General features: G+C 41.3%; 1 protein-coding gene and 1 non-coding gene across 2 annotated transcripts; both read right to left on the bottom strand.

The window, feature by feature from the left end:
* Positions 1 to 3,740: 3,740 nt before the first annotated feature.
* Positions 3,741 to 8,609, bottom strand: RPL18A (ribosomal protein L18a). Its single transcript, XM_074302274.1, has 5 exons — positions 8,313 to 8,609; positions 7,074 to 7,253; positions 6,754 to 6,883; positions 4,474 to 4,583; positions 3,741 to 3,899 (listed from the first exon to the last, which is right to left on the bottom strand). Exons 1-5 carry the CDS (start codon positions 8,328 to 8,330, stop codon positions 3,807 to 3,809), a joined length of 531 nt encoding a protein of 176 aa, XP_074158375.1. The 5' UTR covers positions 8,331 to 8,609; the 3' UTR covers positions 3,741 to 3,806.
* Positions 5,140 to 5,276, bottom strand: LOC141552354 (small nucleolar RNA SNORA68). Its single transcript, XR_012485150.1, has one exon. It is a non-coding gene; the product is annotated as a small nucleolar RNA SNORA68 (small nucleolar RNA).
* Positions 8,610 to 16,191: the final 7,582 nt, after the last annotated feature.

Here is a 16,191-nt window from a genome sequence, read left to right as displayed (position 1 = left end):
AAGCATCAGATTCAGAGCAAAATGAAACATTTTTTCCCCTCAATACAGAAATGTTTTGCTTAACTATGAATGTTTATTTAAAAAAAAAAAAAAAAAAAAAGTTTTTTTCCTTTCCATTGAGGGGGAAAGAAAATGAGAGAAAATGGATTTTTATTCACTTAAAAAAAAAAAAAATTAGACAATATAGTAAGCTATATTGAGGTCCCATCTGGCAGGAGGGTCCTGACTTGCAAAGATCTCTATCTCAGCTGGAAAATGAATGGATGTCCATCAATTGGAGAATGGTTAGGTAAATTATGGTATATGAATGTTATGGAATATTATTGTTCTGTAAGAAATGACCAATAAGAGGAAATGCTGAGTGAAACAAGCAGAACTAGAGGATCATTATACACTTCAACAATGATACTGTATGAGGATGTATTCTGATGGATGTGGATATCTTCAACATAAAGAGCTAATCCAATTCCAATTGATCAATGATGGACAGAATCAGCTACATCCAGAAAAGAAACACTGGGAAATGAGTGTAAACTATGAGCATTGTTTTTTTGTTTTTTCTTCCCAGATTTTTACCTTGTGAATACAATCCTTCCTTTGCAACAACAACAAAATTCAGTTCTGCATATATATTGTACCTAGGATATACTATAAGATATTTAATATGTATGGGAATGCCTGCCATCTAGGGAAGGGGGTGGAGGGAAAGAGGGGAAAAACTCGGAACAGAAGGGAGTACAAGGGATGTTGTAAAAAAAAAAAAAAAAAATTACCTATGCATATGTGCTGCCAAAGAAAATGTTATAATTAAAACAAACAAAAAAAAAAACAAAGATGTCTATCTCTAAAATTTATGAGCCATTGAAATCTAGGTATTCTTAGTACAAATCTACCACTATTAGTTACATAATACTGCCTCCTACTGGCATGCCAAGGCACATATGCAAAAATGTTTGTGGTAGCCCTTTCTGTAGGGGCAAGAAACTGGAGACTGAGTGTATGCCCATCAGTTGTAGTTGAATAAGTTATGGCATGTGTGTATTATGGAATATTAGTTTATAAGAAATGATCAGTAGAATTATTTTAGAGCAGCCTGGAGTAATTTATATGAACTAATGCTAAGTGAAGTGAGTAGAACCAGGAGATCACTATACACAGCAACAAGACTATACGATGAACGTGGCCCTTTTTCAACGAGATGATTCAAAGCAGTTCTAATAGACATTTATGATGGAAAGAGCCATCCATATGTACAGAGAACTATGGAGACTGAACATGGATCACAACATATTTTCACCTTGTTGCTTTTTTTTTCTCACTTTCCCCCCTTTTGATCTGATTTTTCTTGAGCATGATTATTAGAATTGTACATGTTTTACCTATATCAGATTGTTATCTAGAGGAAGGAGGGGAGGTAGGAAGAGGGAGAAAAATTTGGAACAAAAAATTTTGCAAGGATCAGCGTTAAAAACTATCTTTGCATTGCATATATTTTGAAGTACACCATTAGTTTCAATACAGAGGACGGCTGGCTTAGAGTATGGGCTTGTTTTGCTTTGTGGCAAAGGATGATATATGGAAATGATGGAATACTTTTGTGACCTTTGTCCCTCACTCTAAGAGGACCAAAATGACATCATTGTTAAAAGTCAGGCTAGTGTGTCAGATTAAACCAATACCAAAGGTTAGATACAATGAATCCCCATGAACATTTGGGGTGGATTCCTACCTGCACATCTCAGGTTTCTTTGGAGCCAATTTCACTTTGCTCATGGAGCACAGAACCTTCTCTGATGAGGGCATGCTACGCTGGGTGGTCCTGTACCAGTCTCTCAGGTCATACAATCAATACTAACATTCTTGAGAGGCCTTAAGGGTGTCCTGGTACTTTGTCACCCTGTGAGCTTGTCCTGAGTTCTATTTTGGCAAGCTTACATTTAGCATTTGAACAATGGGGCCAGTGCAATGGAGTTATGTTCTCTGCGGTAGTTGGAATTCTAGGCAGTTTAGTTTAAGAAAGGACCTCAGTGTCTGGTGTCTTATCCTGCCCAGGTGACCTTCAGAATTTGGCTAAGACAACAAAAATGGACACAACTCTGTCCTGGCATGGTACTTATTTAAGGAAGGGTTGTACAGTCACCAGCCCTACTCTATCCTCCAGAGCCATTTGGGTCCAATAGCCCTTTGTAGGTCAGGACCATATGGCCCTGGATACAGAGGGAGACTGGCCTTTTAAGGTCTTCAACAAGTCAGTTTTTTTAATTTTATAATTATAACTTTTTTGACAGCACATATGCATGGGTAATTTTTTACATTACCCCTTGCACTCCCTTCTGATCTGAATTTTCCCCTCCTTCCCTCCACCCCTTCCCCTAGATGGCAGGCAGTCCCATACATGTTAAATATATTATAGTATATCCTAGATACAATATAAGTGTGCAAAACCAAATTTTTTTGTTGCACAGGAAAAATTGGATTCAGAAGATAAAAATAACCTGGAAGAAAAACAAAAGTGCAAACAGTTTACACTCATTTTCCAGTGTTCCTTCTCTGGGTATAACTGATTCTGCCCATCATTGACCAATTGGAACTGAATTAGATCTTCTTTGTCCAACAGGTCAGTTTGACTGAGGCAACATCCACTCAGGCTAGGTAGAAATTGAGGCACAGAATGGCCTCCTTTTACTCTCAGATTTTACTGTGATGTAAGAAATGTAATTTCTTAAAATGTGATGTAAGGATGGTTTCAGAGAAAGGGGAAACTTGAGTGAGCTAATGCAGAGTAAGGTGAGCAGAACCAGGGCAGACTTATTTTTACAGTTACAATGTTGTAAATTCCAACAAAAAGTTCTATTACAGAGAACTCACAATCAAACTTGCTATCTACCAGAGGGGATGTTTTCTCCATGATTCTCAAATTAATCAGATTTATCTATTTTGTTTTTTTTCCCCATAAAACAATTTATTAATCTCTCTTTTTTAGACTTTAATTTCAATGGGCTATATCTCAGGTGGTGGGATCTAAAACACTGACGACAGATTACCTGACACTACCTCTTCCTACTTGCTTTTTTCAGGCAATTTTCCTATTTAGTAAAGACTCTTAAGGGTCTCACTATCTCTCCATTTCTTTTCACCTTGATAGTTAAAATTCCCTTATTTCAAAGATGAAAAATTCAAGCTTAAATAACATGTGCCCTAGTGATACCATCCTGCAAGACCAAGCCAGCCTGACTATTACTCCATGCCTGGAGTGCTGCCCTTTTCATGTATATTCCCAGTGCCTGGCAGTTGTCTAATAAACACTTAATGATCAGAGCTGCTGAGCAAACTGAGCCGAACAAGGGATATCACATGCAAGGAGCAGTCCTCCCACTCCAGGCTCCTGATTCTCCTGAGCTTTCCTGGCATGATTTCAGATACAACATCTGGTTGATAAAGGGAAGGAGAGAAATGGAGGCGGCTTACCAATTTTGGCCACCTGCCAAGTTTCCAAAAGTTCCCATTGACATCACCCAATGACTGAGCAATGCTCTGGCTCTAATTTTAGGAGTCCCCTCTTTTAGTTCTGAATTCTATCATTTTATGTCTCCAAATCTATTTCTTCATCTGCAAAACAAGGAAAACAGTTACCCCAGCTACTTTACAGGGTTGTGGAGTCACAAAAATAAGAAACAACTTATAGTCAACCCAGCCCCCTGCCTCTAGCTAACTAAGTTCTAAAAATCACCAGTCTGCTCTGAGTTTCCAATTGGAAAATTTATTTAAACAGACCAAACAAAACATATGCCTTCTCGCCTCTGTGTTCAGAAGAAGGTGTTGGGCCTCTTGGTAGTGAAGCGTGGCTTGTGCTGGCGACGCAGGACTCTGTGGGGCAGAGGGAACTTGATTTTGGAGTCCTGCAAATCAGAGAGATTGTTAGAAGGCCTCACTGTACCCTCCCACACCACAGGGCTCCCTAGAATGTACAGCACGCACTAGCAGACTCAGTCAGCTTACTCTGGGCTGGGCACGTTTGGGCTCTGAGGACACAAGGTAAATATTTATTGGTTACAAAATCTTACGAAGTCCCCAGCTGCACCGTAGAGGGACAAGTCCCTTTGCTTGTGGGTGTGATATTACCACCACTGCCTCCTCTCTCACAGGCTACTACAGAGTGGGTAAAAAGATTGTAAGTAGAAAATGTGGAAGGTGAGGGAACCTCAGCTGAGAGTAGTTAGTGACCTGCCTGTTATCTCAGAGAAGCCTTTCCACACAAACTGATCACTGCTGCCCAGACCATGGATTCCACCACTAGTCACATTGAGGAACAGACTCAGGAAAAAGACCTTGGAAACCACTTAGGTAAGCCTATTAACTAAGGTCCTAGGAAAATGGAAAGCTTTGAAACTTTTTCCCCCAGTTCACCTCTTTTACAAATGAGGTGTGAGTTGGAAGGATTTCTTCAGTAAAACCCTGATTAAGTTCACTTACATGAAACTGTTTGACTGCAGGCCGGCGGCACTTGCTGGCAGGAATTTCTTCCACTTTCATAATCTGGATGGAGTGGGCCCTGGCACGGTGACGAGCGCCCATATCTCGGTCTACCAAGACATCAGAAATGGGTTGAAAACAAGGACTAGCCTAACCTAATTCCTAAGTCTTCAAACCAGGCCAGCACAATATACACTTTTAAAATAAAGATGCAACATTCTCATATTTCTGACCCTTTTCATGATCACTCATTCCCTTCCAACCAAGTCCTGAACCTAAATCAACACTTGAGTTACACCTGGCCATCCCAGAGGACCCTGCCCCAATGTAGCCCAGCTTAAATCCTATTTTCTCCCCTGAGTACCCCACATGCCTAAGTTTTCTCTTTGGATTTACTTCCTAATCTGTGCTTGTTTCTTTTGACTCTTTCTATTTACTTGCTAGACAGTTAATCTAAAGACATGGACTGGATCTAAGTTTCAATTTCTGTGATCACAGGACCCTGCAAACAGTAGGCAATTCACAGGAGTCTCAGCTGACCTGCAGCTTCCAGTTTTGACTTCACAGGAAGTGGATGAAAAAACCCAATCTCCAACAAGCCAGACTAGACAACCAATCTGTCCCTGACAACCCTGTGGCCAGCCCCCAAGGATCATGGCCCCTTGGGAGTGTAGAACCCACTAATTCACTTTCAGGAGCACTTTCATCAGCTCCAGAAAGGCGACGAGGTTCATTTACTGTCTGCACCCAAGAAAAGATCATTGTTAAGGAAAAACAAGGGTCTTTTGGGGTTTGGGTGCAATGTACAGGACAAAGCTGCTGTAGCGTGGGCAATCAGCAGCATTAAAAAGCTCCATTTAAGCAGGCAGCTCTCAATTTCTACTCCATCTCCCTAGGAAGCATTACCTCCCTTATCTTCCCCCTAGACTTGAAACTGAACACTAGCCTTAGCCTTCCTTCTCTCCATCCATTACTGAATTCCTGTGTGTTCCAGCTATTGAAGGGCAGGGGGCTGCTTAGCTGACTCCTTTTATGCTATTCTTCCTGCAGAATGGTGAAGACATTTTTATTGTCTCATCTCAGCACAGATCTATGGACAGGTGATTTATCGCTGGAAATTGTCAGTTAAGCTCCTATAGAGTCATTTGGGGGCTGAAACTTCCCCAGTGTACATTTAAGTTTATAAATCTGCATTCTTGTGTGTACAAACCTGAGAATGCAAACTTCTGCATCAGCCTGCAACGACTGCTACTCAATATTAATGACACTGAATTAATGAATCTTTGAACCAGCTATAAAATCTGTTATCCAGGTGAAGAAACACTGATTAGTCCTGAATAGGGCATCAGAAAGGCGCAGAATGGAATACAGGGAAACCAAAGTCTGAAGTTAAACCTGACAAGTTCTTCAACTTCTCCCTTACTTTGGGTGCTATTCCTTAATTATCAATCACTCCCATGAGGATCAATAAACACCTCTACTAGAGGTTATATACTAGGTTTTTAAAATCAGAGAATCTAGCTCCTTAGTCTTTCCTATACCTATATTTTCCCTCCCTAGGAACTGAGATGACTGAAGGGAAGCTACAAATTTATGATTTCCCACTTCTGACACTATCATTAACTTGGAAACCACTGCATAAACATACAACTTTCCAGGTGAGTTAGTGCCTCTTGGCACTTTAAAGGTGCCCACTTATTACCTATACCTCAGTTAAGAAATCATCAACCTCCTCTACAAAGGGCAACTCAGCAGTCCTGGTGGCTAGGTGTCCCCTGGATCCCCAACCCATGAAGGCCAGTCCTGGCCTCCTTAAGCATTCTCCTTTGTTCAAGAGCCTCTCTTCCGACTGACTCACAGAAGGCAGGTCATGTGGCTACCTGCTATTAGAGCCATTATTATTGGCTTGGGAGCTACTTGGATGAAGACTGGGTCTAAAGGATCACTACTACTTCACTTAAATTAAGTAATCTAACAAACATGTGTTAAATGGTTCAACATACATTTGTCCAATAGTAAACAGAAATGGACTAATGCTATCTCTTCAATTAGACAATAAGCAACTTGAAACCATATCCAAGAACTACTTCTCAGGTATAAGATGTACATAAAACTAACAGTCTAGGCATTTAAGGCTTAGGAAACCAGGTTCTTTAGGAAAAATGTCTCCCTCTTCCATTCCAAAAGACACGCAGCAGTAAGCTGTCAGAATCCCCGCCAATGGAAGCCAACACAATCCAATCCCAATCCCGAACGTGGGTCAGCTGGGCGCATCCTTACAGCACTGGGTGACGGCACCGGCGGTGGTCAGGTCCCTGTACTCCCTGTACATGTTGTGGGTCCCACTCCGGGAATCGTAGCGCAGCCAGATGCCAAAGTTTTTCACCCTAAGAGGGGACTTTTCAAAGACCTAGTAAAGGAAATTGAACAACAGGAAAAGTCACTAAGAATCTTTAAACACTGCTCACTCACCCCAGGCAGAGACCTTCCCTGGAAGAATGCCCCAGAAGGGAAATGTCAAGACAGGCACTTGGTGGGGGGGGGGAGGCAGGAGCGCCATCTACAGGCCCTCCTACCCAACTTTCTCCGGGAAGCCGTACCTGTCCGCAGTACACGATTTCTCCAGAAGACTTCTTCATCTTTTTCAGCTGGGAGACAAAGTACCAGAAGCGGGACTTGGCCACAACATGGTTAGGAGCAAAGATGCGCATCCGATAAAGAGGCGGCACCGGACTCTTGGGAGTGGGCAGGCAGCGGCCAACCACCTTGTACTCTCTCAGCTGAAATGACAAAGAGCACCGGCTGGGAGTGAGGGGCATTGCCAGTCAGCCAGATACAAATCAGAATCCCACCCTGGATTCTCCTCGGTAAAATTGGGATAAAACTACCTGGTTGGTTAGTTATAACCGCAAGCTATCCACCAAGATACTTGTCCCAAAAGGTTTAAAGAAAGCCTAGAATTTCACTATTCCTTTAAGAGAGCGAAAGAAACTTCACATCTCAGACGCATTTTAACATAACCATCCCGAGCCCCGATTTCTCCCCTCCACTTCCTGGTTCTTTCAGTGAGATTGAAAGGTTTTCGGTGACGGTCCAACAGAGCAAGGCTAGCCCAGGCCCTTAATACTAGGACAGGACGGGTCAAAACTTTCTAACATTTCCCCCCTCCGTGCCTGGAGTGTTTCATCAGGGAAAAAAACGATCCTTGGGTCAGAATGCTCATTAACAAGCCAAAAAGCTGACCCGGAAGAGAACATCTCACGGAGCTGAGAAAGCCTCTCGGTTTCCACGCCACGCCGTCTTTTCTCCACCATCTGTCCTGTGGGGGCCATCCCTGCCCGGCCTTTCCTTTCCCCATGCCCAGCGAGAGGCTTTATAACGACTGGTTCTAGACTTCCACCCACGCCCACCTACCCCTGGTTTTAGAGACAACACGGGCCGCCACTCGGCGAAGGTGGCCGAGGCCAGCAAGGCTAGGACTCAAACTCAGAACTCTAGACCTCAGATATACGCACGGGGCCCAGTGGAGGTCCAAGAGCTAACGAGGAGCCAAGGACCCGGGCGATGCGGCAGCCCGTGGCGTCCAGGAGATCTCCAGGAGCCTCCTCCCTCTCCGGCTCCGCGGGATCCACGCGGAGTCGCCATGTTGGCCTGCACCTCCGACCCTCGTGCGCAAGCGCGATGGGAGTCGGCTCGAGGTACCGCGCGGTCTCCCCGTCCACCTCGGGTACCACACGTCAGCCTGTTGGACCGGCGGACCTCCCGGGAGTCTGCGCTCCCTCCCTTTCCCTCTGGACCCGGCCCCGACCCCAGCCCTGGAAGCGGCGCAGGACGCTTACGGTGCCTGAGGCCTTCATGGTGCTGCCGCCTCACTCCCCGCCAACCCGCAAAAGGAAGTAATGCTGTGGCGTGCAGCGTCTCACCACCCTTCCGCTACAGGAAGTCCCGCCCTCTCTGGGAGGAATACGGACACCCTTATTCTCATAGGTGCGCAGGCCTACTCCTCAAGACATCTACTCCTCTTATTGGATAAATCTTCCTAGTTCTCCTGTCTCCGCCCCTTTAAGAGAGACTACAATTCCCATCATGCAGCTCCTCCCACGAGACTAGATTGCAACTTCTACCAGTAGGCAACTGGACAGTTGCGGAAGGAACATTCAGAGGCTAATGGGCTCCTATCCTCTAACCACCTCCTCTCCCGGCCTCCCCAGTAATATCGAAAGAAGCATGAACTTACACGGCATGCCGGGAGTTGTAGTTTTCCCTTGCCTTTTTCTTCCGACCCTCATCTATCAGACATACATACCTCCGTCTTCCCGGCATGCACTTTGAAATTCCCTGGACGATTACCTTACTTTGATGTCAAAAATGGTCAATTTACTTAGGCTTGGAGTCCCTGCCGTTCCACTCCCCGTATATAGCATTTGAGAAGCAGCTACCATGTCTTAAGGACTATACCCTAAGGGGCAGCGAGGTGGCAGAGTGGGCAAGCGCCCCAAGGTACCAGGGACTCCTCCTCTACTTCCCCGCTGGGCGACCTTGGACTAGTCACTGCTCCCTGTTTGCCTCATTTTCCCCGTCTATAAAATGAGCTGGAGAAGGAACTGGCAAACCCCCAGCATCTCTGCCAAGAAACCCCCAAATGGGGTCGTGGGAAGTTGAGCGCAAGTGAAAAAAGGTTGAACAAAAACCCGGTGGGAGCCCTGAAACAGTGTGGACCCTCCAAGGGTTTGTGTTGGAATGGGGGGGATGGGAGCTGGTGGTCCGGAAATGCCAAGTGTAAACAGGAAGTAAACATGAAGGACCTACTATGTGCCAGCATTGTGCTGAGCACTGGGGGTACAGTATAAATTAATTTAAGCCATTTCATCTCAATTCAATAAATTCAGTGTAAATAATTCCACTTCTTTTCTCTTTCCTAATCCCCTCAACTGCTAAACTTCCAAACTATTCAGTATTTTTTCCTAATCCTCTCAACCACTAAACCTCCAAACTGTCTTGTATTTAAATAGTTTGTCTTCTCTTCTCTAGGATACGCCCTTAGTGTGGGTGAGCACCTTGAGAGCAGGAATTGTTTCCTTCTTTATATGTGTGTTATCGGGCCCAGCACAAGGCCAGGGACATCCCAGGGATTGATGGACAGAATGATGAATCTTTCACATCTGGCTCTAATCTAGATTAATCTAGACTTTCAAAGTCTCTCTGAAGGACTTCAGAATTGATTGTGCGTGGGGGGGGGGGGGGAGACTGACACTGGATTGCCTACGTCTCTGACAAGCAAGAGACAAAGTCATCTTAACATCCAAGAGTTAGTAGGAAACCCAAGTCATGCAAGATCCCCAACAACCACAGCGGGGGACAGAGCCTATTCTGGGTTGAAGATTTCATAAGGAAAAAGAGACAGAGAGTGAAAAGTCAACATCCAAATGGGGCCAAGAGGAGGAGGCTGGAGCCAGAGTTGGGGCAGTAGGGGGTGCCAGCCACTCCAGCCCAAACTGCAGAAATGTCGAACCACGAGATCACAGGGCCTCTATGGAGACCGGCTGCATCTGGCCCAGCACGAGGCCCAAACCAGACCCTGAAGCATGGAGGCTGGAGATGCGTGCAAACAGAAGAAAATATCAAGCAAAGTGAAGACATTCTGTGGGTTAAGGGGATAAACCCAGAAAAGAGCATCCTCACAAAGGGAAGTACTTCTGAGAAAGAATGGCTCGGTCACAAAGCTCCCAAGAATGACTGGATAATGAAAACAAACATTTAAAAATGGAATTAGATTTTAAACAATTTGGAAGAATAGATGGTTTAGAAAGAAAATGAAAATTTTTCCCAAGTACGGATCAAATCAACTCAATTACTCTATAAAACAACAAGCTATATAAGGATAATAACAGGATTTTATATAGCACTTTAAGATTGACAAAGTACTTTACCTATATTATCCCATGTGTTCCTCACAAACAGATCTCTGAGGAGGGTACTATTATTATCCCCACTTTACAGATATCACAACAACCCTGTGCATGGAAGATCTTATCATCTCCATTTTACTATTAGAAAAACAGGTCAAAAAAAAAAAAAAAAAAAGAAAAGAAAAGAAAAGAAAAGAAAAAACAAGTCAAATGCCTTACTCATACCATAAAGCTAGTCCATGTCTGGGTCAAGATTTGAATTCAAATGTTCCTGACTGTAGATCCAATCCTCTATTCAGTGCCATATAAGTGCTTCATTATTAGAACAAACTCAAAAGACAGAAAAATGAAAATATGATCAGAAACAACTGACCTTGAAAGTGGGTCGAAAGAGATAATTTAAGAATGATCAGACTCTGTTCAGGGACTACCAATAATTAGAATTTTTCTACTACAAGTCCTAGCCTTTTTCACTCAGCAGAGTATAAATTAATCGATATTATTTTCTATCAGGCACATAAGACATATAACTTGCCATAGCACATACATATTATATACACATATGTGCATATACATGTACATATACACATAGCTACATTTACAAGCACATCTTTCAGTCTTTGTGCATTAGAAGTTCATTCCTGGCTGAATAAATTGTGGTAGGTGATTATGATGGAATGCTCCAGTGTAAAAAAAAAAATGATGAGAGGATTTTCTCAGAAAAAGCTGGGAAGTCCTCCATGAGCTGATGCACAGCAAAATGTACTGTGTATAAAGTAATAAAAATATTGTAAGATTATCAGCTGTAAATGACATGACTATTCTCAGCAATATAATGATCCAAGATATCTCTAAAAAAGTTATGATGAAAAATGCTATCCATATCCAGAGAAAGAACTAATGGTATCTGGATACAGATTGAAGCATATTTCTTTATTTTTCTTGAGAGGTTTTGTTGTTGTTGTTCTATATTTTCTTTTTAAACATGACTATTATGGAAATGTTTTGCATGACTACATATGTATAACATATTGAATTGCTTAACATTCTCAATGAGAGGTTATGGGGAGGAAGAGAGGGAGAGAACCTAGAACTTAAAGTTAAAAACGAATGTTAAAAAAAATCTTTGTTTTGGTCTTTTCCTCCCTGCTCTCTATGAAGACAGTGAGTTTTAAAGGTTGTTGTGGCCACGTGTTGTACTCAGAATAGCGTCAATGCCCCAAGGACCTAGGCCACCAGAAATTGAGAAAAGAATTTATCCAGCATTTCTGCTGTAACAGAACATGAACTTAATACAACTAGTGCTATGTAGAAAATGAAGTAAATTGAATCTATTCTCCTCCAGAGACCAAGGTGTTATAAGGCAGTATATGTCCCTCTTACACTTCTGTTCTTGCTTTAGAGTGTCCCAAAATTCTTAGTACAGTTTAAAGCTACTATACCAAATTGTATGGCACTAAGATTTTTGGGACATCCTGTATCTTTGAAATAAATTTCCTTTTATAAAAGGTATGGTGTGCCTGACTGAGGCTGATCAAACTAACGTAAGCTTGGAAGGCTTTTACATATGTTGGGTACAAATAGTACAAGTGGAAAATTGGTTCTTGTCCCCATTTGATGTCATGTCACCCCTTTTTGATCAAGAAGAACAATAACCAACTAATTATATCAAATGATTAAATGGAACTGGGATGCTAGTCAAAGGCTCCTAACAATGCAGGCAACAAGGCTGATGGAGGCTTGAGCTCAGTAGAGAAAGGATACCCCACAAAACTTTTCAGGAAGCCTGGTAAATGAGACCAAGCATATATACCATACTAGTTTCTGGATTCAAAGCTGAAAATTAAGACTCAGTACTTGCATCTGGTCTTAAATCACTTCAAACTGCTGGAAAAAATGAAAATGGAACTGGCCCAGAAAGCAAGATCAGAGATTGCAGATTACATAGCTTTTGAGAAGGATGAGCAGGTTTGGAGCTATGTGGATTAAGAGAAGATTCTCTTGCAGAGGGCACTGAGGCATTAGAATTCTATTGTGACCTACTGGTAGCGTCATTCAGCTTGATCTGTTACATGAAGGATTAGATACTGGTCCGGCTAAATCTGCATCCTTGTTGATTTGTTCCTTCTGGACTTTAATCGGAAGCATCTGAATTGAAAATAGCTTTGTGCTGAATATAGTAAGGAATATGACATACTCTGTAGAACAGACTAGATAGGAAGAATGAATAACAGGCTAACATATAAATGGAGGGTGGAGGCTCCATCCAAAATTCTGGTAGAATCAAAATTCTACAAGGACAAACTCCAAATGGATTAATGAGTTGGACATAAAAGATGATATCACAAACAAAAAGAGAAGCATGGAAGAAATTATCTTTCACATCTGTGGATAGGGGAAGAATTAATTTTTGTTGGTGAGGCATTTCATTTGTGTCTGACTCCTTTTCCTGATCCTATTTGGGGTTTTCTTGGCAGAGATACTGGAATGGTTTGCCATTTCTTTCTTCAGCTCATTTTACAACTGAGGAAACTGAGGGAAACAAGGTTAAGTAACTTGTCCAGTCTCATGTGAAACTAGAGCTGAACTCAGGAAGATGAAGCTTCCTCATTCTGAGCCTGGCATTCTATCCACTGTGCCATCCAGCTGCTTCAAAGAGTTAATTCCCAAAAGAAACAAAAAGGACCAACAAGATAAAATAGGCAATTTTGAATATATAAAATTAAAAAGCTTTTGGACAAACAAATCTGGTAAGTGGGAAAAAGTCTTTGCAATGAGTATCTCCGATAAAAATTCCATATACAAGATATATAAGGAATTTGTTAATTTTATTCATCATAAATCAAGAACACTCTCTCCTTTCTCAGTAATAACAATAAATATATAAAGCATTCATATTAGCCCCAACATCCCCATAGCAAATAACATCAGAAATAAAAGCCTCCATAGCCTCTTTGTTAATCAAAACTGACCAAATCAAAATTTTAAAACTAAAGCCATTCTCTGACAGTCAAAGGATGTGATTGGATAGGTTTTATAGGAAGAAGTCCAAACTACATGAAAACTGCTGTATTTCCTAATAATTAGAGAAAACACACCATTGGGGGGCCTCTGTATTGATCTAGCCATTCTAGAAAGCAATTTGAAACTACAAATAGTCAAACTGTGTATAGCTTCTGATCCATCTATACCATTACTCAGCCTATACCCCAAAAAGCTCAAAAAAAGACAAAAGAGACTTATATGTATAAAAATATTTATAGCAGCTCTTTTTATGGGAGCCAGAAATCGTAAACTAAGAAGACACACTTTTTTGAGGAATGGCTAAACAAATTGTGGCATATGAATTTAATGGAATATTACTATGCCAAAAGACATTACAAAATGGATAATTTCAGAGGTAAATAAAAAGAACCCCATGAATTGATGCAGAGCAGAGTGATCAGAACCTGGAGATAAATCTACAAGTCAACAATGAAGAGAAACAACTTTGAAAGACTTTAGAACTCTGATCAATACAAAGATAAACCAAATGTCTAGAAAACTGAAGATGAAATGCATGAATCAGTTTCTGCTAGGGAGGTGCTCAACTAATAATATGGAGAGAAAAACATACGTTTTTGTATGTGAGAACTTGTATTGTTATAAGTTTTCTTTTTTCCCCTTCCTTCCTTCCTTCCTTCCTTCCTTCCTTCCTTCCTTCCTTCCTTCCTTCCTTCCTTCCTTCCTTCCTTCCTTCCTTCCTTCCTTCCTTCCTTCCTTTCTTCCTTCCTTCCTTCTCGCTTCTTCCTTCTTTTCTTTCCTTTTTTTTTCTTCTTTCTTTCTAAAGTGTATAGGAAGGACAGATTATAAATGAATATAAAAAGTTTTCTTTTTTTTTGTTTTTAAGAAAAAAGCCATCTTAAAACAGGAAGACAAAGAGGTAGTAGGTTTACAGCATCAATTACTGAGTCCCAATGGAACAATATCTATGCCTATTTCTCTGCCCGTGCCATTACCAAGTTTTCCTTTTTTATAGCCAGTTCTAAAGGGCCTATCAAATTTTGCCAATGGAGATTTATCAACCATTTTCAACATTGATCCACTCTAGGTACCAACAAACTTTTCTCCCCAAAGCATGAATTTGTTAATGATGTTAATATTGATAAAAAATGTTCCTTTGCCTGGGTTGCTGTTTGTGGCCTTAAGCCACCATCTCCTGCAAGACCCTCCTCAAAAACTACTAGTCTCTATAACTCTTTGTTGCCTGAATTGCTATAACCAAACAAATGCATTAATACCAACAACTTAGCATCTGAAAATGTAGACTTTGGGGGCAGCTAGGGGGCGCAGTGGATAGAGCACCAGCCCTGAAGTCAGGAAGACCTGAGTTCAAATGTGACCTCAGACGCTTAATCCCTTCCTAGCTGTGTGACTCTGAGCAAATCACTCAGCTGTGTGTGTGTGTGTGTGTGTGTGTGTGTGTGTGTGTGTATGATCTTTCCCTGAGATATGAAGAACAAAATGTAGATCCTTTTCATCTATTCAACTATTTTTTGTGTTTTTCTCTCTGCATCTTTGTCTCTTTGTTTCTCTCTCTCTCTCTCTCTCTCTCTCTCTCTCTCTCTCTCTCTCTCTCTCTCTCTCTCTCATTATATTTCTGTTTCTTTGTCTTTTTGTCTCTTTGCATCTCTTTATGTCTCTGTTTCTCTCTCTCTGTATCTGTCTGATTGTATTTCTGTTTCTCTGTCTCTCTGTCTCTTTGCATCTCTTTGTGTCTCTCTGTATCTTTCTCTGATTTTTTGTATTTCTCTTTTTTTCTGTCTCTATCTCTCTTTCACTTTCTGTCTATCTCTCTGTTTCTGTCTCTCTTTATTTATTGCTATACAGCTCCAGGATTTGGGAGCTGGGACTAAGCAATTATTGTAATGAAGATTCTAATTCCTATATTTACAAATATTCATTCCTTCCTAAACTCTTCCTGCTATACCAACTTTTGCTACTTTCCAGATCTTCATGACTACAAATGGGAATGGAAATCTTACAAGAACTAAACAGGGAATGGCTCATGTCAGGGATGGTTAACTCCTTAAAATACACTTTGTCTCCTGTCAAGTAGGATTACAAGCTTTATTCTTGGCTGTTTTGAATCAATTTCATTGGGGAAAAGGAAAGGGAAAATGCCATGGGAGAAGCTAGACCTTGTTAGACAATGGGGAAGAGTGTAATGTGAAACTTTTTATCCCTAGGCTGGAGGCAGTACTCTGAAAACCCTTAGTAAATAGGACAATGTATAAAAATAAAAGAATATTTATATCTATATATTTGTGTGTGTACATATATATTATACACACATACATACACATGCATATGTTTTACTAGCTGTAAAATGATATTATGTCTGGATTTAATTGCAAAGTTTTGTGGAAAGCTGAAGATATATGGTCTCTCTTAATTCTAGTAGATTTTCAGAGAGACAGCCCAGCAAGGTCTTTCACCACTTCAGTTGGAGCACTTCGTTTCTCTTCCACGAGAGGACAGCCTTGGACAGGTCTCCGCCTTTCCTATAGTATATCATATCGAAAGCTCTTTTCATGTCCTTTCACCATTGATATCTGAACGATGATTTATAGATGAAGCAGCAAATGTTTGTTCAAGGATTCTACCCGCCTTAATACAAACATTTAGGTTCTCTAGGAATATGATCTGGGAATGTGAAGGGAATCTATTGAGATTATGTGGATCCTTCAGTAATTTAATCTTAAATAATTTTGCCGATACTGACACAAATCGGTTTGGTCTCTGCTTTCCCCAGTCTGAAGCTTCTGAC

The sequence above is a fragment of the Sminthopsis crassicaudata genome, chromosome 1 (assembly GCF_048593235.1).
Source record: "Sminthopsis crassicaudata isolate SCR6 chromosome 1, ASM4859323v1, whole genome shotgun sequence".
NCBI lineage: Eukaryota > Metazoa > Chordata > Mammalia > Dasyuromorphia > Dasyuridae > Sminthopsis > Sminthopsis crassicaudata.
The sequence above is the reverse complement of the archived record's forward strand: the minus strand, read 5'-3'. Positions and strand labels throughout refer to the sequence as shown.